This window comes from Sus scrofa, chromosome 1 (assembly GCF_054392235.1).
Source record: "Sus scrofa isolate SSC_HxYL_T2T_F1_AM1 chromosome 1, Sscrofa_HxYL_maternal_Yorkshire_Landrace_v2.0, whole genome shotgun sequence".
Taxonomy (NCBI): domain Eukaryota; kingdom Metazoa; phylum Chordata; class Mammalia; order Artiodactyla; family Suidae; genus Sus; species Sus scrofa.
The window spans coordinates 259,328,936-259,349,745 of NC_139383.1; the positions used below are offsets into that span (position 1 = coordinate 259,328,936).

The following is a 20,810-nucleotide window of genomic DNA, read 5'->3' on the forward strand; positions in this document are numbered from 1 at the left end:
AAGACTCCCTTTACATATTGGACAGTTATTAAACTTTAATATAAATTTTACATACTTTCTGATGCATGATTTTCTAAAAACATTTTTCAGTACATCAGGAGATTCTTCTCGGTCAAACCTTTTTGAAGATGCAACAAGTGCACTTGGTAGGTATCTAAGTTGTTAATAACCTTATGAGAGGTAGGGGAGAAGTTGGTTTCATTTTTGATGTATTCATTTTCATGATTGCTTATAATCAGGCTGCTAAATGATTTAGATAATGCAGTTAATGTTTTGTATATTGAATCTTTTAAATTATACTGTTAGAGTTAAGGGTACTCCTTTCCTTAAAGTAAATGATTTTCCATTTTCCAAATTTGGGGTTTAATGAGGTTTTAACGAAGTTCGATCTGTATACAGGTTTTTTTTTATAAAAATATCTTTGAAATGAGTATAAAATGTTACTAAATCTGTCTCACATTTCATCTTTTTCAAGCCCTTGTTCTGGCTTGTAGCCATGTAGGTTCCCATCTGCATCTTGTTGCTTATATTGTTCTTGCAGTGAAAATGCGTTTTTATTCTGACTTTTAATTTCACCTGTTGAATAAGTATCTTTCCATCTCCTCTTCACACTTGATCTGTCAAAGTCAGTTTTGGGTTTATTGCCCATTTTCCCACTGTAACTATTGCTGGTACTGTTGTTGCTATAACCGCTCATTATTAAGGACATTATTAATGGATCATGTAGTACTGTAGTAGGAATTTATTGAAAAAACTGTTTATTAGTGGGCCTACACAGTTCAAACTCATTGTTCCAGGGTCAACTGTACTGTAAGGATTCCCCCAAGTTGTAACTCCAGTCCCCGACTCATTCTTTAAATTGCCAACTAGGAGTTCTCTGGTGGCCTAGTAGTTAAGGATTTGATATTGTCACTGCTGTGGCTGGGGTTCCATCCCAGGCTGGGGAATGTTTATATGCTGTGGGTGTGGCCAAAAAAAATTAGAAAATAAACTGCCAGTTGGAAAACTTATAACCTCCACAAACTCCTTAGGTTCCAAATTGACCAAAGTTCTATTCCCTCATCTGATTCTTCTCCTTAGTTCCCTTCTTTGGTGCGTCATCATCCACTCTCTACCAAAGAATTGGCATCAACCTTGACCTTCTGCCTCTCTTGGCCCAGGGAGTCCAGGAATCCTATTTATTCTCCTTCCTAAAGTCTGGAGTATTTGTTTTTACTGCCACTTAATTGCCTTAATTCATGCTCTCATGTTCTGACCTTACTGATACTTTTGTATTATACTCTTCTAACTGGTTTATCTCTGCCATAATGGACTTTGCAAAAGGCAACATTAAGTGAGGTCGTTGCTACCTTTCATAGTGCCTCCGAACCGAGAAGATAAGTCCAAAACTTATTGTTAAAGACATATATAAGGTTCATCATTACTTGTTTAGTCTCATTAGCTCTGGCTCTGTATTATTTTGTCCATTGTCCCTAGTTTTTCTACGAGTCATTTCCCTTATGCTTTTAGGATCTAAAAAGTACTAGATCTTAATGGTATTTATTTTGAGTTTTTATAACTTGACTACTTGGGAAGCATGATTTTAAGAGGCATAGCATGGTGATTAGGTGTGGGAACTCTGGAGTCTAGACAGCCTATATTTATGTCTTTCCACCATGGCTTACTAGCCATTGATCAAATTATTAACCTATCTAAGCCTCAGCCTCATTATCTTAAAAGGAGAGGAAAATAGACCTCATATAGAATTTTTGTGAGAATTAAATGAGAAACACTAAGTTTAAAAAAGTATAGTTCTGATATGCCAGCTCTTAAATTTGTTTATTATTAATGCTAGTTTCTGTATCTGGGAACTCAATTACTGAAAGTATATTGGTACTTGAGTGCTTTGTGCTAGAATTGTATTAGTGGATAATTAAGGAAATAAAAATATCAGATTTCCCGTTGTGGCGCAGCAGAGACGAATCCGAGTTCAGTCCCTGGCTTTGCTCAGGGGATTCAGGAACTGGCGTTGCCGTGAGCTGTGATGTAGTTTGAAGATGCGGTTTGGATTCCATGTGGCGGTGGCCTGGGCCGCAGCTCTAGCTCCAATTTGACTCCCTAGCCTGAGAACCTCCATATGCCGCAGGTGTGGCCCTAAAAAGCAAAAACAGGAAAGAAAGAAAATAAAAATATCTTAAGTATTCTATGGAATGGGAAAGGAAAAATTATTACTCTAAACAAGATACCAAATGCTGATTACTCAGTGATACTTAGTTTTTTAAGCTATACTTTTATAGCTATGAGAAACCTTTATTGAAAATTCTGCTGTGAACAAAGTAGAAAAACAACAAGAGACTAATATCATGCAATGTAAGAACTCATACAACTTAATAGCAACAAAGAAAGATGAGAAAAACAATGAAAAAAAAAAAGAGCTTAGAACCTGAAAAAACAATGAAAATAAAAAGAGCTTAGAACCTGGATAGATATTTCTCCTAAGAAGATGTACAAAAGACCAACAGGTATGTGAAAAGGTGCTCCATATCACTAGTCCTTAGGAAAATGGAAATTAAAACCACAATGAAGTAATCTCCTCATGCTTGTTAAAATGGTTATTGTCAAAGAGATAAAGATAACATTCTGGTGAGGATGTGGAGAAAGGAAACCCCTGTACACTGTTGGTGGAAATATAAGTTGGTGCAGCCACTATGGAAAACAGTAGGGAGGTTCCTCAAAAATTAAAAATAGAACCATATGATCCATCATTTCTACTTTTGGGAACATATCTAAAGGAAAAGAAAACACCTGAAAAGGTACCTGCATCCCTGTGTTCATAGCATTATTTATAATAGCTAAGACATGGAAACAACCTAAATGTCCATCGATGGATGAATGGATAAAGGCTGTGTGTGTGTTTGTGTATGTACACATAATCGGATATTGTTCAGCCATAAAAAGGTTCTACCGTTTGCATCAACATGCAAGTTGAAAAAGGAAAGTCAGAAAAAGGCAAACACTGGAGAGTCTCACTTGTATGTAGAATCCTAAAAATAAAACAAAAGAAAAAATTCCAAAAACCCAAACTCAAAGAAAGAGAGGTCAGACTTGTGGTTTCCAGAGGTGAAGAGGGGAGGGGTAGGAAATTGGAGGAGCGTTCTCAAAACATACGAATTTCGAGTGTTAAGATAAATACTAGGGATGTAGTGTACAGCATGATGGCTGTAGCTAGCCTTACTGTATGGTATACAGAAAAGCTGTTGAGTAAACCCTAAGTCCTCATCATAAGGAGAAAAAAAATTTTGTTGTTGTTGTATCCATATGAGAAGATGGATATTAACTATTGTGGTAATTATTTTACAATACATGTAAACCAAACCATCGTACTATATGCCTTAAACAATGATGTATGTCAATTATTTCTCAATAAAATTGGGCAAGGGGATAGAAGAGAGTTTATAATATATATAAATATATATAATAGAGTATATGAAATTAAAAAATTCTGCAGAGGGGTTCCCGTCATGGCTCAGCAGAAACAAATCTGACTATTATCCATGAGGACACAAGTTCGATCCCTGGCCTCGCTCAATGGGTTAAAGATCTGGCATTGCCATGAGCTGTGGTGTAGGTTGCAGACGTGGCTCGGATCCCGTGTGGCTGTGGCATAAGCCAGTGGCTACAGCTCCAATTCCACCCCTAGCCTGGGAACCTTCGTATGTCGTGGGTGTGGCCCTTACAAAGACAAAAAAAGAAAAATATTCTGCAGGAAAATAGTCATTCAACTTAGATTGTCTCTTATATGTCAGGGTGAAGCTAAATTGGCACGGTCCCTTGCACAATTGAACCTGTGTTCAAATAGGGGGAAGAAAATAGATTTAAACATAAATAATTTGCAAATCATGATAAATGTCATTAAGAAAATTAATGGCTTCTGTAAAGAAAAAGGCACTTAACACTTTGTTAGGCAGTACTTCTTTGAGACTGTAATGTTTAAATTGAGAACTGGAATATTTAAAGAAATTGACCATCAAAGAAGCCTGGTGTGTGTAAAGGCAAGAGAAGCTATGCCTTGTGAAGTAAGCTAGAGATCAGTGTGGTTGGAATGTGGTGTGTGGAATGTTGTTGAGGGTTGAGAGCCCAAAATGAGATTGTTTTCTGTTTTAAAAACTCACTTCCCATGTGGCCAAAAAATGAATTGTAGGCTTGGGTGCAGAAGAGAAAGGATGTAATTCTGACTGGAGATTGTTGTGGACTGACCTTGAGTGAAGGCAAGGAGAAAGAGGAAACTAGACAGCTTTGGGATATGTTTTAGAGGTAGGACCTACCAGGTATGCCAGTAGATTATGGGGAATGGAATTGAAATCACTAAGGTTTCTGGTTCAAGCACTTGGATGAATAGAGATGGCTGTTAATTGAAATGGAGATGGCAGATAATGGTTTGAGACAGAAATCTTTGAGATCCAAGGTCACATGCTAATGCTGGTTTTAGTGAGTGAATGTGAGGAAGTAGACATAGAAGTGAAAACAGCTATGGCTGTGAAGGGAAGAGAGCAGACTAATGGACTAGTTCCTGAAAGAGGATTGGGATGCAGTCAGGGGAGGCATGTTTTCGTTTTTTAGGATGTCATTCCAGGGGATAGTTAACTGCTGATCAGGAAAATCAGATGGACAGAAAGAAGTGCGGGATGGACAAGAGAGGATAACCAAAGGGTGAGGCTCTCTGAGGAGATGAGCAAGGGAATGAATGGTACCAGAACACAAGGGGAAGAAAACATGGTTTACGTGTGGTAGGTGTAAGTTTAGTGGGAGAGGTGGCTTTCTTGAAATCAGAATGTTCTGACATTTCCATGGAGAGAGAGTATGGTTTCGAGAGATCCTATGGGAAATGACAAGGATAATAAAGCTTGGGACATTGTACCGGTTTTACATGATATGAGACATTCTAACTCCCTAACTTCCAACCTCCTTTTCTCCTCTGCTTTGATAATAAATGTCAAAGGAAAACTGAGTTTATTACAGCACAGTTGATTGCTTAAAATGTCCCTCCTACTTGTTTTCAAAGACCAGTTCATCTGTCTCCTCTTCCAGGTTTCCTTCCCTGCCTTGCTAATTCTGTTCTATATTTGTGCTACATTTGTACTTGACATTTTTATTATATTTATTAAGCATGCTATATTTGCAGTTCCCCTTGTGGCACAACGGAAACAAACTCAACTAGTATCCATGAGGATGCTAGATGTGGTGGCGAGAGTCCCCGTTGTGGCTCAGCAGTAACTAACCCCCTGGCCTCACTCAGTGGGTTAAGGATCCAGCATTGCCATGAGCAGTGGTGTAGGTTGCAGACACAGCTCGGATTCTGTGTTGCTGTGGTATGGTATAGGCCAGCAGCTGTAGCTCCGATTTGACCCCTAACCCTGGAACTTCCATATGCCGTAGGTGCGGCCCTTAAAAAAAAAAAAAAAAAAAATTAGTTTTCTATTGCTGCTGTAATAAGTTACTACAATGTAGTGTTATAAAACAACACATTTAGCTTAAATGGTGTTGTTAGAAGTCTGATATGGGGGTAGCTGGGCTAAAATCAGTGCTGCATTCCTTTCTAGAGACTAGGGAGAATTCTTTCCCTGTCCTGTCCAACTTCTAGAGGCTGCCCACATTTCTTGGCTCAGAGCCCTTTCCTCTATTATCAGGGGCAGCAGCATAGCATCTCTGATCCTGCTTTTGTCCTCTCTTCCTTGTCTCTGTTTCTCTAACTCTCTCATCTGCTCCCCTTCTACTTTTAAGGACCCTTATGATTATAAAATTGGACCCAGCCAGGTAATCTTGATTCTTCTTATGTTAAAGTCAGCTAGGTACTTAGCAACCTTAATTCCTTTTTGCTTTATAACCTAACATTTATTGTTACCAGAAATGGGAAAGGGGGTGGATTATTCTACCTACCATATATATATATATGTTGTAGTTAATAACTTATTTATCTTTCTATTCCTAGCACTGTAGTGCCTGAAACATTGGGTACACACACACACACACACACATATATGTATACATTCAAGAAATTATGTGGCGGGAGTTCCCGTCTTGGCTTAGCAGTAACTAACACATCTAGTATCCACAGGGAGGCGGGTTTGATCCCTGGCCCTGCTCAGTAGGTTACGTTAAGGATCTGGTGTTGCCTTGAGCTGTGGTGTGGGTCACAGGTGGGGCTCAGATCCAGTGTGGCATAGCTTGTGCCCGGAAGTTGTAGCTCCAATTGAACCCCTACCCTGGGAATGTCCATGTGCCATGGGTCTGGTCCCCCCACCAAAAATAAATAAATAAATTAAGTGGAGAGTGTTTATTTATTAAATGTTTTTTTTTTTCTTTCCCTCCTTCCAACCACACACACCTTTTTTTAGTGACAGGTCAGTCCTACGAGAATATGGTAACTGAGATCATGTCAATGGGATATGAACGAGAGCAAGTAATTGCAGCCCTGAGAGCCAGTTTCAACAACCCTGACAGAGCAGTGGAATATCTTTTAATGGTGAGAAACATTTTACTTTCTTTGTTCTAGTTGTTTAAAGCAGAAATCTCAAAGAAACATTTTTAAAGGGACAGAAACAGTTCTTTGTAGAATGATAATATATGCTAATTTACATAATGCTTTTATTTTTCTTAGTAAGTTAATGTGTTAATAAAATACAACCTCTTCTAAAAGATTTTGATAAGATTTTCAGTTAGAAAATAACTGGCTAAATGGATTGTAAAATTGGTTGTCCCCTTGGAGGAGTACTTTCTACTCCAGTTATGTCATCCCCAAAGGATGACAGCTGGGATGGGAGGGGATTTTAAATCTAACTGAATCCAACAGTTTAGATGGGTTTTTTTTTTTTTTTTTTTGGCTTGCCGTCATAATCCTGGATGTACTATTTCGAGCAAAAGTTTCAAGTTGGAGGCCCATGCCAAATTTTGTACTATGCATAAATTTTTGTAATTAGTTGCCAGCTTTTGAAAATTAGGAGATTTCGCTTAAAAATTTCAGACATCTGGTTTATCTGGACAACTCAGATCCCAGATTGTCATAAAGGTTTAGGAAAAATTTTAGATTTTAGACTCTTTAAATCATTATTTTCTTGATACCATTCCCTGTTACCTGACATAGCATCATGTATTTAATTTAATGTGTGATGTTATGATTGGTTTCTTTGGCATTTGAATTTGTTAGCTGGTTTATAGTTGGTAAAAGTTGAAGGGATTTTGAGTTAAGTCACTGTTTTCTAATAAAGGTTTTTGAGAAATAGATTGTGGGCGTGGAGTGAAACCTTTGATCTTTTATGACAGTAAATGTCTGTTAGTTTTATACAAATGACATGAATCAGAAGTAAAGCATAGAACTTCACAGTAACATGGATTAACTTTTTTTTAGTCTTAACATTTTATTTTATAATTTTCTTTGGTGTTTTAGAGTAATATCAAAAGTCTGAATTGCCCTAAATATTTGTAGAAATCCACGATACTACCTCCTTGGGGATACCATCCACAGTTTAGCCCTTTTCTTTGTTTCAGGATGTACCTCTGTTAGAAACTCCTTTTTCAGAGTGTAGTTTCAGAAGTCACAGTCTCCAGCAAAAAACTGTGCTCTTCCACAGTTATTTGCCTGATGTTGATGAAATATTTTCTTTATATGTATCATTTTATCTTTTGAAATGTTTTTCTCATTGTCTTCTTGAGGAGAGTCTTTAAAATGCTGGTAATTCATTTATTTATCAGTTTGGAATTGAGGGGTTGATAGTCATTGTAGATCTGTTTGTGGTTGCCCTTTTACCCCCCCCCCCCCCAAAGTACATTTTACGTAATAGTATTGCTTTTCCTTTTATAGAATGGCTTTATACCAGATTTGGAATTTTATATAAGTTTAATAGTATCAGATATTTTGATCTAGTAGATTTGAAATTTTGAGATATAAAAAAACTGAATCGCTGTTTTCAAAATCGCTACTACTATTTAGTATCAAATGCAAATGAATAGATGAGAGGTAAGTTCATGAAACAGTTTAAAGTATATTTTATATATTTACTGTTTGTTTCACAAACTAAAAAGGGGGGGCTACCTTTAACAGTTATTAGTTTTTGACACATCTGCATGAGTGTGGGTGAGTGTATGGAAAGAAGAAATAAAGGTTTAATAAAAGGCTAAATATTTGAGAATTTGAAGTAGATCTGTAGCAGTGGTGAACAAACTTGTTTGAGGATTTGATGGAGGCTTTCAGACCTTCAATCTGCATATAGTTTGTCAGCACTTAATAGCTCCCTATCAAAGGGTTTGAATTGATACACTCTCTCAAAAACATTTGTTTGCAGTGCCTAGAGTGAACATCTGATATAAGCAAGCATTACCCTGCTGTTCATTACCCTTCATTCTTTATGTTTATGATTTTGGCTTTGATTTACTTTACTGGGAAATGGAAGCAATTACTCTTACCATCTCTTACTCAAATACAATATTTTCTCCTTTATTCTCTTCCAGAATCTATGAGGATTTCATAAAGACTTTAATAAGTTGTATGTGAGAAGCCTTATAAATCATTCACATCTAAGTAGGGTATTCCAGATGTCTTAGTGCAATTTTAAGTTATAATGACTTCAGAAGATAAATGCCATAAACTTAGAAAAAGCATCACATAAATACTTAATTTTTTAAGACTCTTGGGTTTGTTTTGTTTGTTTGTTTGTTTTGGCTGTGCCCTCGACATATGGAAGTTACTGGGCCAAGAATCAGTTCTGAGCCACAGCTGCAGCAGTGCCAGATCCTTAACCCACTGCATCATAGTGGGAATTCCCATGACTTAATTACAAAATTCTTGACTTGTTAAATTACAAAATACTTTACCTTAGATCTGTACTGTCTACTGGGGTAGCTATTGAGTTCTGTTAAATATAAGAAGCTATTTAAATTTAATAAAATTAAAAGTAAATTAAAATTTTAAGTATCTTAGTGTCATTAGCTACATTTCAAATTTTCAGTAGCTGCTAATGGATATTTTATTGGGCAGCATAGCTATAGAGCATCCCATCATCATGGAAAGTTCTGTTGGACAGTGCTACTTTATATTATAGTAATATGAGTTCATCTATACCACACTGAGGCCATTTCAAACTTAATTTGGATATATGCACATTTCAGGTAAGTCTTGATCTTTTAGTTTTAATTGGAGCAGGCATCTGATGCTTTTAGAAATTAGACAAGGATATTAAATAGATTCATGAAGCTCTTACTCTAAGATTTAATCACCTTTGAATGATGAGGTTTTTTAAAACTTGGAAAATTGTGTTACAGGGAATTCCTGGAGATAGAGAAAGTCAGGCTGTGGTTGACCCGCCTCCAGCAGCTAGTACAGGGGCTCCTCAATCTTCAGTGGCTGCAGCTGCAGCAACTACGACAGCAACGACAACAACAACAAGTTCTGGAGGTAAAGTGGACTCTTTCTATGGGGAGGAAATGGCCCAAATTTTTAGTGTAAAATAATTTAATCTGATACAGTTTTGAGGTGCAGTTGATTCCCAAAGCATTTTGATAACTCTTTAAAAAGTTCTCCTCTAATGTTACAGAAGGGCCCAAAAGAAATTATACCAAGTGGATATAAAAGATATTCTTCTTTTTTTTTTGGTCTTTTTGCCTTTTCTAGGGCTGCTCCTGCAGCATATGGAGGTTCCCAGGCTAGGGGTCCAGTCGGAGCTGTAGCCACTGGCCTACACCAGAGCCACAGCAATGCCAGATCCGAGGTGTGTCTGCGACCTACGCCACAGCTTACGGCAACGCAGGATCCTTAACCCACTGAGCAAGGCCGAGGATCGAACCCTCAACCTCATGGTTCCTAGTCGGATTCATTAACCACTGTGCCATGACGGGAACTCCCAAGATATTCTTGCTTATATTAAAAATGATTGCTACAGTTTTGGCAAAGGGCATATTCTGTTTAATTTATTCTAAAGAAGAGATGCTTCCCAGTATACATTTAGTGTTATAATCTGAAGCCATTCAGAATGGTTTGCTCACTGTGTCTTTCCCTGTAAATGTCATAAAGTATGTATGATTTCAAAGCCAGTAGAATCTTAGTTGGTTATTATAGAACCCAGGAAATAAAACCTAGGAGGTTTAAAATCTTTCTAGAAGTGAAGCAAATCATGAATGTTCAAGTCTTTTTACTGGTCAGCATACACACTTCCATTGGCAGAGGTTTGACTAGAAGGCAAAGCCTGGAGGCTGTGGTAGGCCCAGGAATTATTTAATGTTCTTCTTCATTCTTTTCTTCTGTAAAATTGATAAATTAAACTTTTAATTTTGAAGAGGCCCCTCTTATATGTGTTTCCTAACTCTAATTATGGCAGTCAGTTCTGATTGACAAAAGTCTCTAAGGACTTTGTGTGCAGTTTCCTGGAGGATAGGCTTTCATTCATGACATCAGCATGGGAGCGGAACGAGGAGGCCATAGCTTGAGGTCAGATTTGGGTGCTGTTCCATTCAGCAGCACTTATTGGGAACTTAGTCTCTGTGACTTATTTTCTTTTCTTTTTTTTTTTTTTTGTCTTTTTGTCTTTTGTCTTTTTGTTGTTTGTTGTTGTTGTTGTTGCTATTTCTTGGGCCGCTCCCGCGGCATATGGAGGTTCCCAGGCTAGGGGTTGAATCGGAGCTGTAGCCACTGGCCTACGCCAGAGCCACAGCAACGCGGGATCCGATCCGCGTCTGCAACCTACACCACAGCTCACGGCAACGCCGGATCGTTAACCCACCGAGCAAGGGCAGGGACCGAACCCGCAACCTCATGGTTCCTAGTCGGATTCGTTAACCACTGCGCCACGACGGGAACTCCCTGTGACTTATTTTCTTCATCTGTAACACTGATGTTACATAAAGAGGAATAAATAGTCATGTGGTTATTTTAATTTGAATGATAGTCTTTAATAATTTAGGAAATGACAATATCTAAAAAGTTCTCGTGACTCATCATTGACCTTAAAAAGCGTAATTCTTTTGTATGCAGTTCAAATAAGTAGTTTTCTTTTTGTTTTTGTTAATCCTGGCATATACGTTTCTTAGGAACTTTTGAACATCAGAAACAACTTTTAGTACCTTTTATTTTGATAGAGTGCATGCGGGGCACAAGTTCTTGGCATTATTTGATAATATTGAGTGTCCAGGGCAAGTGTAGGAAAACTTCATTCTTTTAGTGTTCTGCCCCTCCCTACCTTAGCTAATAAGAGTAATTTCTGCAGTATAAGGCTTGCAAGCTGGTACAGTTTGAAGATTTTGTCCTTACTTAATTCATTTTATATACCTCTGAGAACTCAAATCATAAGTTTTTCTTGTCAGTGTTTACTATCTAAATTATGATTGTATATGTATATATAGTTGCTGTTTTTGCTTAAAAATGTTCATGTGTGTTTTAGGACATCCTCTTGAATTTTTACGGAATCAGCCTCAGTTTCAACAGATGAGACAAATTATTCAACAGAATCCTTCCCTGCTTCCAGCATTGCTACAACAGATAGGTCGAGAAAATCCTCAGTTACTGCAGGTGACTGTTTAATCAGTTAATTTCAGAAGCGGTTTTAGAGCATATCACATTTTGTAGAAGTACATGAGCACCCTTTCCCCTCTGCCAACTCTATAAACCATTCTTCTAAGCTGCACTCAGTAGAATATGCTCTGGATAAATGTACTGATAAAAAGAGAGCTCTGGGCAGCGGGGTGGTTAATTTAGTTGTATCCTAAGTTTGGGAAACACTTTATGTGAAAGAATCTGAGAAACTAGCAAAAAAGTCCATTTAACTTCCTAAATCTCTTTTTCCCAAGCTTATCACTAGTGATACATTGCCTCGTAGAAAACATACCCATGGGCTTTTTTAATGCTTAGGCCATGAAATATTTTTGAGTTTTGTATAGCATTCTATTTCCTATTAGCTTGGAAAATAATATATGTATATACATATATTTTTCCTTATATAGCTGTCAAATAATTTTTTAACAATGATGGAGGGTGGGGAGTTGATGAAAGAGAATTTGATTTCTTTTCATTCTTGTTTACTTCACTCAGAACTTTCTTTAATAATGTACAAGGAGTCATATCTTTTTAATGACTGAATAATCCAGAATCATTCTTAAGTAGTACGGTTGCAAAGTTACAGCTTTCTCTCATGTTTGTATTAGAATTCTTACTTTCCTGAAGATACTTCATTTATATCAATATATTGTTTCTCTTTGTCCTTGAAATCACTACAGCAAATTAGCCAACACCAGGAACATTTTATTCAGATGTTAAATGAACCAGTTCAAGAAGCTGGTAGTCAAGGAGGAGGGGGTGGAGGTGGCAGCGGAGGAATTGCAGAAGCTGGAAGTGGTCACATGAACTACATTCAAGTAACGCCTCAGGAAAAAGAAGCTATAGAAAGGGTGAGTTTAAGTAAAACTTAAAAATTCAGCTCCTTAGTCCCACTAGCCGCATTTCAAATGCTTAAGAGTCGCATGGTGCTAGTAGTTCCTGCATTGGGGTAGCCCAGGTAGAGGGCATTTCCATCATGGGAGATGGCTCTTATGGGCAGAGCCACATGGAGCCCTGCCTGGGGACTGTAGTAGAGACAGTCTCTTCTCAGCTCTGCTCTCCATTATGTTCTTTGTGAAGCCAAGGGACTAGCAGGGAATATCAGTCTAGCATGAACCTAGTTATAAACATACTAAGAAACTAAAAATTTCATTGATGTTTTAATACCCAAGAAGAAAAAATTGATCTTAAAGTATATGCCTAATTCAAGATTTTCCATTTTTTAATTTATATTTCAAATTTTATCTTACTGTTGTCTCTGAAATGTAAAATAGATATGTAAATGAATTGTATAAAATGTGTATACAGTAAACATCAGAACCTGGTATCATGATTCTCTTTTCATCCTTAGCAGATCAACCTGTACAGGTTGTGGCACCGCAGTAACCTAGTTTTTATGATACTGTTAACTAGTCTTCGTTTTCTCTGGGCCCAATTGTTAACATTTGTAAATAGGGAACTGTAGTGCTTGCCCTGTCTTATCTTACAAAGTACTTTGAGATGGAAATCAGGAAAAGTGCATTCTAATAATTAGAAAAGTCACCTGTACTATAATTTGTCTTTGTTTATGACATAAACATATCAAGTATTCAAGGTTTATAACTGTTTCTTAAAAGATACTTATATATTGTGCTGGGGCTTTTTTTTTTTTCCCCTCAAATAATAGAAGTGACAGTTAACATTTGCCTCAGTTGTCTATATCAACCTTTTTGTGAGGTTGGATGATCAGTTCTTGATTTCTCTGTTGGAGAGGGTTTTTTTTGTTCTTGCTTTTGCTTTTAGTCATAGAAGAGAACATTGCCTAACCTAAGGTCAAAAGTTTTAATCCTGTGTTTTCCCCCAAAGAATTTTATAGCTCTTACTACATTTAGGTCTGTGATCCATTTTGAGTTAACTTTTTGTTTATGGTGTAAGGTGTAGGAATCTAACTTGCATGTCTTTTCCTGTGTATATCCTGTTGTCCCGGCACCATTTATTGAAATTACTGCTCATACCCCATTAAATGATCTTGTCATCCTAATTGAATAATATGTTGACCATAAATGTGAAGGTTTATTTTTGGGCTTTTTCATTGATCTCTATGTTTATCCTTACGTGATTCCTTTATTTTCTTGATTAGTTTGGCTTTAGTAAGTTTTCAAATCAGGACGTGTGAGTGCTCCATATTCGCTCTTTCTCAAGATTGTTTTGGCTGTCTAGGCCCCTTGCATTTTTTTGTATCAGTTTTAGGCTTAGCTTGTCCAATTTCTACAAAAAGAAAACCGATTGAAATTTGATAGATACTGTGTGAATTTTTCTGTAGATCAATTTGGGGAGCATTACCATGTTGGCAGTTTCTTTCAGAAATTTCTTATTTTTCTTTTTTTTTGTCTTTTTAGGGCCATACCCACGGCATATGGAGGTTCCCAGGCTAGGGGTCTAATCGGAGCTATAGCTGCCAACCTACACCTCAGCCACAGCAATGCAAGATGTGGGCCACGTCTGCGGCCTATACCACAGCTCACGGCAGCACTGGATCCTTAACCCACTGAGCAAGGCCAGGGATTGAACCCGCATCCTCATGGATGCTAGTTGGGTTTGTTAACTGCTGAGCTATGACAGGAACTCCCCAGAAATTTCTTTACTCTTTGATTTGTACTTCTTCCTCCCCCAACCCCCCTTTTGGCCACTCCACAGCACATATAGTTCCCTGGCCAAGGGTCAGATCTGAACCATGGTTGTGACCTATGCTGCAACTGCAGCAGTGCAAGATCCTTAACCCACTGTATCAGGCCAGGGATCGAACCTGTGTCCTGACACTGTAGAGTCACTATCAATCCCATTGTGCCATAGCAGGAACTCCAATTCGTACTTCTTTTGCTAAATTTATTTCTAAGTATTTTTATTCTTATAACACTGTTAAAGTTGGAATTGTTTATTTTTGCATTGCTCATTGCTAGTTGTATATAGAAATACAATTTAATTTTGTGTCTTGCAACATTCCTGAACGTATTTATTAATTCTGATAATTTTTATGTATATTCTTAGGATTTTTATGTTTAAGGTATCATTTGTAGGTAGACATAGTTTTAATTCTTTTTTAATTTGGATGCCCTTTATTGTATATTTATTTGCCTAATTGTCTTATCTAGATCCTCCTGTGTATTGTTGAATAGAAGTGGTGAGAGCCAACGTCCTCATCTTGTTCCAGATCTTAGGGGAAAATAAAACAGTCTTTCACCTTTAGTATAATGTTACCTGTGGGTATCATTAGTTAGATTCCTTTTATCAGGTTGAGGAAGTTCCTTCTATTCCTAGCATGTTGGATGTTTTTATCACAAAAGGGTGTGGGATTTTGTCAAATTCTGTGTTTATTGAAATGATCATGTGGTTCTGTCCTTTTTTCTGTTAATATGCTTTATTATATTGATAAATTTTTGTATGTTGGACCAACATTGCTTTCCTAGGATGAATCCTTCTGATCATATTGTATAATAATTTTTATATGTTGCAGGAATTGGTCTGTTGAGGATTTCTGCATCTATATTCATAATACTGGTTTGTGATTTTCTTGTGATACCTTAGAGTAATAACTGGCCTTAGAGAATGAGTTCCTCCCTCACCTATTTTTTGGAAAAGTTTATGAAGAATTGGTATTTAATTTTTCTTTAAATAGTTGGTAGAATTCACCGGTGAAGTTATCTGGCCTTGGCTTTTCTTTTGGGGATGTTTTGTGATTACCAATTCAGTTTCTTTTTATAAGGCTATTCAGATTTACTGTTTTTTTCTTAAGTCATTTGGAGTGGGTTTTGTCTTTCTAGGAATTTGTTTCATGTACATTATCTAACTTACTGACATACCATTGTTCTCAGTATTCCCTTGTAAAAATTTTTATCTCCATAAAAATTAGTGGTGGTCCCACATTTATTTTTACTTTTATTTTTGCTTTTTAGGGCCGCACCCGCGGCATGTGAAAGTTCCCAAGCTGGGGTCAAATTGGATCTGCAGCTGCGGTCCTACATCACAACCACAGCAATGCTAGATCCGAGCCACATCTGTGACCTCCACCATGGCTCATGGCAACGCCAGATCCTTAACCCACTAAGCGAGGCCAGGGATTGAACCTGCATCCTCATGGATACTAGTCGGATTCATTACTACTGAGCCACAGTGGGAACTCCCCCACATTTATATTTTGTTTTAGTCATTTGAACCTTCAGATTTTTTTCCCCGTCAGTTTAGGTAAAGGTTTGTCATGTTTCTTTTTTGGGTGTTTTTTATGGCCACACCTGAAACATATGGAAGTTCCCCAACCAGGAATCAAATCTGAGCCATAGCTTCAGTAATGCTGAATCCTTAACCCACTGCACCACAGTGGGAACTCCTGTAATGTTGTTGATTTAAAGAAAAAAAACCAAAGGAATTACTGCTGTGGCTCTTTGGCTTAAGGATCTGGTGTTGTTTCTACAGTGCTTTGGGTCACTGCTGAGGCATACGTTTAATATCCAGCCTGGCATAGTTAAAGATTCAGCATTTCCACATTTAATCCCAGAAGCTTGCATATGCCACGGGTGCAGCCCCCCAAAAAAGAAGCAACTTTTGGTTTTGTAGATTCTCTCTATTGTTTTTCTAGTCTCTGTTTTATCTCCTCTGCTTGCTTTGGATTTAGTTTCTTCTTTTTTTCTAGATTCTTAAGATTAAAGCTTAGATTATTAATTTAATATTTTTCTTAATACATAGGCATTCCTCTTTTTATTGTGCTTCACTGTATTGCACTTTTCAGATAATTGCATTTTTTATACATTGAGAGTTTATGACAACACTGTGCTGTCAGATGGTGGTTAGCTACTTTTGGCGAATTTTTGGCACATGAAACCAAAAATTCATGTGACTCACTTTATTGCGATGTTAGCTTTATTGTAATGGTCTATAACTGAACTTGCAGTGTCTCTGAGATAGGCTAGATACTTTTACTCCAAGCATTGCTATAGCAGAATTCCATAGGTTTTAGTGTGTTGTAGTTTTATTTTCGTTCATCTCAAAAGTATTTTCTAATTTTGCCATTTTTTTCTTTGATCCATTGGTTATTTAGGCCTATATCACTTTCTACATATTTATGAATTTTCCAAATTTTCTTCTGTTATTGATTTCTAAGTTCATTCCTTTGTGGTCAGAGAATATATTTTGTGCAATTTTAATCCTTCTAAATTTATTGAGGCTTGTTTTATTACCTAAGATGGTCTTTGTGGAATATGTTTTGTGTATACTTGAGGGTGTGTAATTTGCTATTGTTAAAGTGTGTCTGTGAGGCTTAATTGGTTTATAGTATTGTTCAAGTTTTTTATTTCCTTGTCAGTCTTCTACTTACTTGGATCCATTATTTCTCCCTTCAGGTCTGTCAGTTTTGTTTCATGTATTTAGGGGCTCTATTGTTATATATGCTTATTATATGTTTGTAATGAAGTCTTTCTGGTTGTTTTATCATCATAAACTTCCCTTTGTTTTCAGTAACAGTTTTTATCATAAAATCTATTTTGTCTGATATTAAAGCCACTTCAACTTTCTTTTTGTAACTGTTTGCATGGTATATATCTTTTCAGTCCTTTTGCTTTCACCATATTTGTCTTTGAATCTAAAGTGTGTGTCATGGGAGCGGCCCTAGAAAAGGCAAAAAGACAAAAAAAAATAAAGTGTGTGTCTTATAGAAGCACATGGTTGGGTTGTGCCCCATCTATCTTTTACTTCAGCTAGCCCAGCTGTAGTCTGGACAAAGCCTAGGTAACAAAATCATTTTTGAGCTTTTTCCCCTTTAATGGATGAATATAATCGTGCCAAATTGGAACTTTTGCCCAATTCTTTTTTTTTTTTTTTTTGCTTTTGAAGGCCACACTCGTGGCATATGGAAGTTCCCAGGCTAGGGTTGAATTGGAGCTGTAGCTGCTGGCCACAGCCACAGCCACAGCCACTCAGGATCCAAGCCTTGTCTGAGACCTACCCTATAGCTCACAGCAACGCCAGATCCTTAACCCACTGAGCAAGGCCAGGGATCAAACGCGCAGCCTCATGGTTCCTAGTCGGATTTGTTTCCGCTGCGCCGCGACCAGAACACCTGCACAATTCTTAAAGTTTATTTTTTCGTATAGTCTAAGGCAGGGCAATTGAGATAGTTGAGGAAGAGGCTCATAAATAATATTTGGCTGACAAATGTAGGGTACCTAGGGAACTAAATAATTGACCTGAGTATTTAAAGGCTTTTAACAGCAGCAATTATTGAGTCATAAGTGATTTTTAATAGACTTGGAGAACAAAATTAAGTGGCTCGTATCACCATCTAATGTAAAGGGAGTTCCTGCTGTGGGATGGGGGGTTAAGAATCCTTCTGCAGCAGCTTGGGTTACTGCGAAGTTTCCTGGCCTGGTGCAGTGGGTGAAAGGTTTTGTAGTATGAAGTGGTTCATAAGGCAAGGAGGTTGATATTTGACCTTAATGAAAAATATGGCTTTCTTTACAAATAATTAGATGATGTAGTTAAACTCGCTTCCACTTGCTTTCATCCATATATTCACTAGGTATTAAAAGCTATTTGATTTACAGATTTCTGCAGGGTCGTTTATTTTTAAACCACCACAGCTGCTAATTTTTAGTGTTAATGCCAATAAATGTTATCAAAGTATCTGTTAGCCTAATAACTTTAACAAGAAACAAAAGTTTTGTAGGTGATTAAAGGAAAGGGTCTAGTTTCTGTCTAACTCCTTGGATTGGACAGTGAATTCAGATAAGGGTGAATTCATGTGAAACTCTAGAGCTTTTTTGTGTCCTTCGTAGTATGTTTTCAACTGATGATCTGTCAGTAGTGCTATGCTAGACTCCATAATATGTTTTCTTTCTTTTCTTCCAGTTAAAGGCATTAGGATTTCCTGAAGGACTTGTGATACAGGCATATTTTGCTTGTGAGAAGAATGAGAACTTGGCTGCCAATTTTCTTCTACAGCAAAACTTTGATGAAGATTGAAAGGGACTTTTTTTTTATCTCACACTTCACACCAGTGCATTACACTAACTTTGTTCACTGGATTGTCTGGGATGACTTGGGCTCATATCCACAATACTTGGTATAAGGTAGTAGGTTGTTGGGGGTGGGGAGGGAGGGATCTAGGATATAGGGCAGGGATAAATACAGTGCATGTCTGCTTCAATTAGCAGATGCCGCAAATCCACACAGTGTGTAAAATATTATACAACCAAAAATCAGCTTTTGCAGGTCTTTATTTCTTCTATAAAACAGTAGGTAACTTTTCCTAGGTTTCACTCTTTTTAGTATACTAGATCCAGAAGTGTAGTGTAATGCCCTGCTTTATATTTCTTTGACTTAACATTGGTTTCAGAAAGAATCTTTGCTACCTAGAATCTACAGTCTATTTCATGGCAACACTGGATAATGGCTTTGTGAAATTGAAAAAAAAAAAAAAAAAATTGGAGCAACGGTAAACAGAAATGCCAAATTATTGATGGTTATTGTTGCTGCTTCAAATAAGTATAAAATTAATGTGTAAGAAAGCCCATTCTTTCATGTTAAATACTTGGGGTGGGGGGAGGGGAGAAGGGGAAACTTTTCTTAAAATGAAAATAATTACTGCTATTTTAAAATCTCTTGATCATTGAATGTGAGACCCTTCTAACATGATTTGAGAAGCTGTACAAGTATAGGCAGAGTTATTTTCCTGTTTACATTTTTTTTGGTTTGTTTTGGGGAAAAATTGGTAGGTGTCTAATTACTGTTTACTTCATTGTTATATTGCAGTAAAAAGTTTTAAAACCACGGTTGCATGTTTGCTTTTGATGTATCCCTTTGTGGAATTAGCACTTTGGGGCCAATGGAGAAATGCAGCATTCACTCTCCCTCTTTTCCCCTTTCCTCAGCAGAAATGTGTTTGTCAGCAAGTCGTGAATTTCAACTGCTGCCTTTTTTAAAACCCACAAAATGCTGATTAAGTTCAGAATTAATGCAAATGTCTCAAAACTGGGTTTCTGATATTTGTAAATGTTTTTCCTTATTAGATAAGAATGTATGACCTTTAAAGTCTTTAGGATTATTTGCTTTGAAAAAGAGAAGGTGGACAGAACTATAATCCAGCATCTTTTATCGCATTGGAAAGACTGGCAAAAATCTTTTGGAAGGGTTGGGAAATGTGGCTGGAAAAATACTTTGGAAAATATACAATCAAGATATCTCATGGCATATTAAAAGAAAAATCTTAATAGCACTGTTGGCTTTTATTTGGATTTTTTCATCTCAGGTTTTTCTTTGAAACCTCCTTCATTGGCATTGTTACTTGATCGTAAACGGGGGCAGGGAAGATGTCTACTTGTTTAGTTTTTCAAATCTATTTTCCTGAATATAGAAAATACTATTTAGAGAAATATTTTTTCCTGCCATATGATACTGAGTTAAGAAGATGAATTCGCATAGATTTCTTCCTGAATAATTTCTTAATAATCCTTAGCACAGTTTGATGATGACTTTTAAGCTTTTACGTCATACTCTCGTAACTATCTCTTATGAAAATAAATTAAACCATTTTTCTCCCCATGGTGTTATCAAGTAGTTCAATCTTCATGTGTTTATTCCATAAACACAAAAATGCCTTTGAACTTTGTATCACCTGTATGTTTTGTAATGGATCATGCAAAAATGTCTCAGGAGAATAAAATGAGGATTTTTAAAATATCTTTCAAAGCACAGCAATGAGTTGGGAAGAGGGGTGGTGATTTTGGTCAGATAACGGGATAGTTTCCTTTATTTTATTATATTCTTATCTGCTACCTAATTGCTCAGAGCATAGCAAAAACTGGAAACGGGGAAGGAGGAAACAACCAGTAGCAGCCTTTTCTTTTCTCTGGAAAGTGACAGCAGCAGGTGATGGGATGGAGTTTTTGTCCTTGGACAACGAAACTACAAATAGTAGGATTAATAGTTACCAGAAGACAGTTCAGGCCAAGTTTTGACCATTCTTTACCTTGTTTATTTGCTTAAAGAATCAGTCATGATGCAGAGTTCCCACTGTGGTGCAGTGGGTTAAGGATCCGGTGTTGCCACGGTTGTGGTATAGGTCGCAGTTGTGGCTCAGATTCGATTCCTGGCCCTGGAATTTCCATATGCTATAGGTGCAGCCATTAAAAAAAAAAAAAAAAAAAAGTCAGCCATGGCCTTTTGTCACCTTTTGCTGTTATCTTTTAACTTACAGCCTTTTGTGAACTTTTGTGGTTATCTTTTA

At 37.1% G+C, this 20,810-nt stretch overlaps 1 protein-coding gene across 1 annotated transcript in view; it reads left to right on the forward strand.

Moving 5' to 3' along the window:
* The window catches only part of RAD23B (RAD23 homolog B, nucleotide excision repair protein), a 45,424-nt gene extending 25,625 nt beyond the window's left edge, over positions 1-19,799 (forward strand). The window contains exons 5-10 of the mRNA XM_001927866.7: positions 91-146; positions 6,375-6,502; positions 9,295-9,427; positions 11,406-11,533; positions 12,238-12,408; positions 18,434-19,799. Coding sequence (XP_001927901.1) covers positions 91-146; positions 6,375-6,502; positions 9,295-9,427; positions 11,406-11,533; positions 12,238-12,408; positions 18,434-18,547 — 730 coding nt within the window. The 3' untranslated portion in view covers positions 18,548-19,799. The remainder of the gene's footprint in view (positions 1-90; positions 147-6,374; positions 6,503-9,294; positions 9,428-11,405; positions 11,534-12,237; positions 12,409-18,433) is intronic.
* The last annotated feature ends 1,011 nt before the right edge of the window (positions 19,800-20,810 follow it).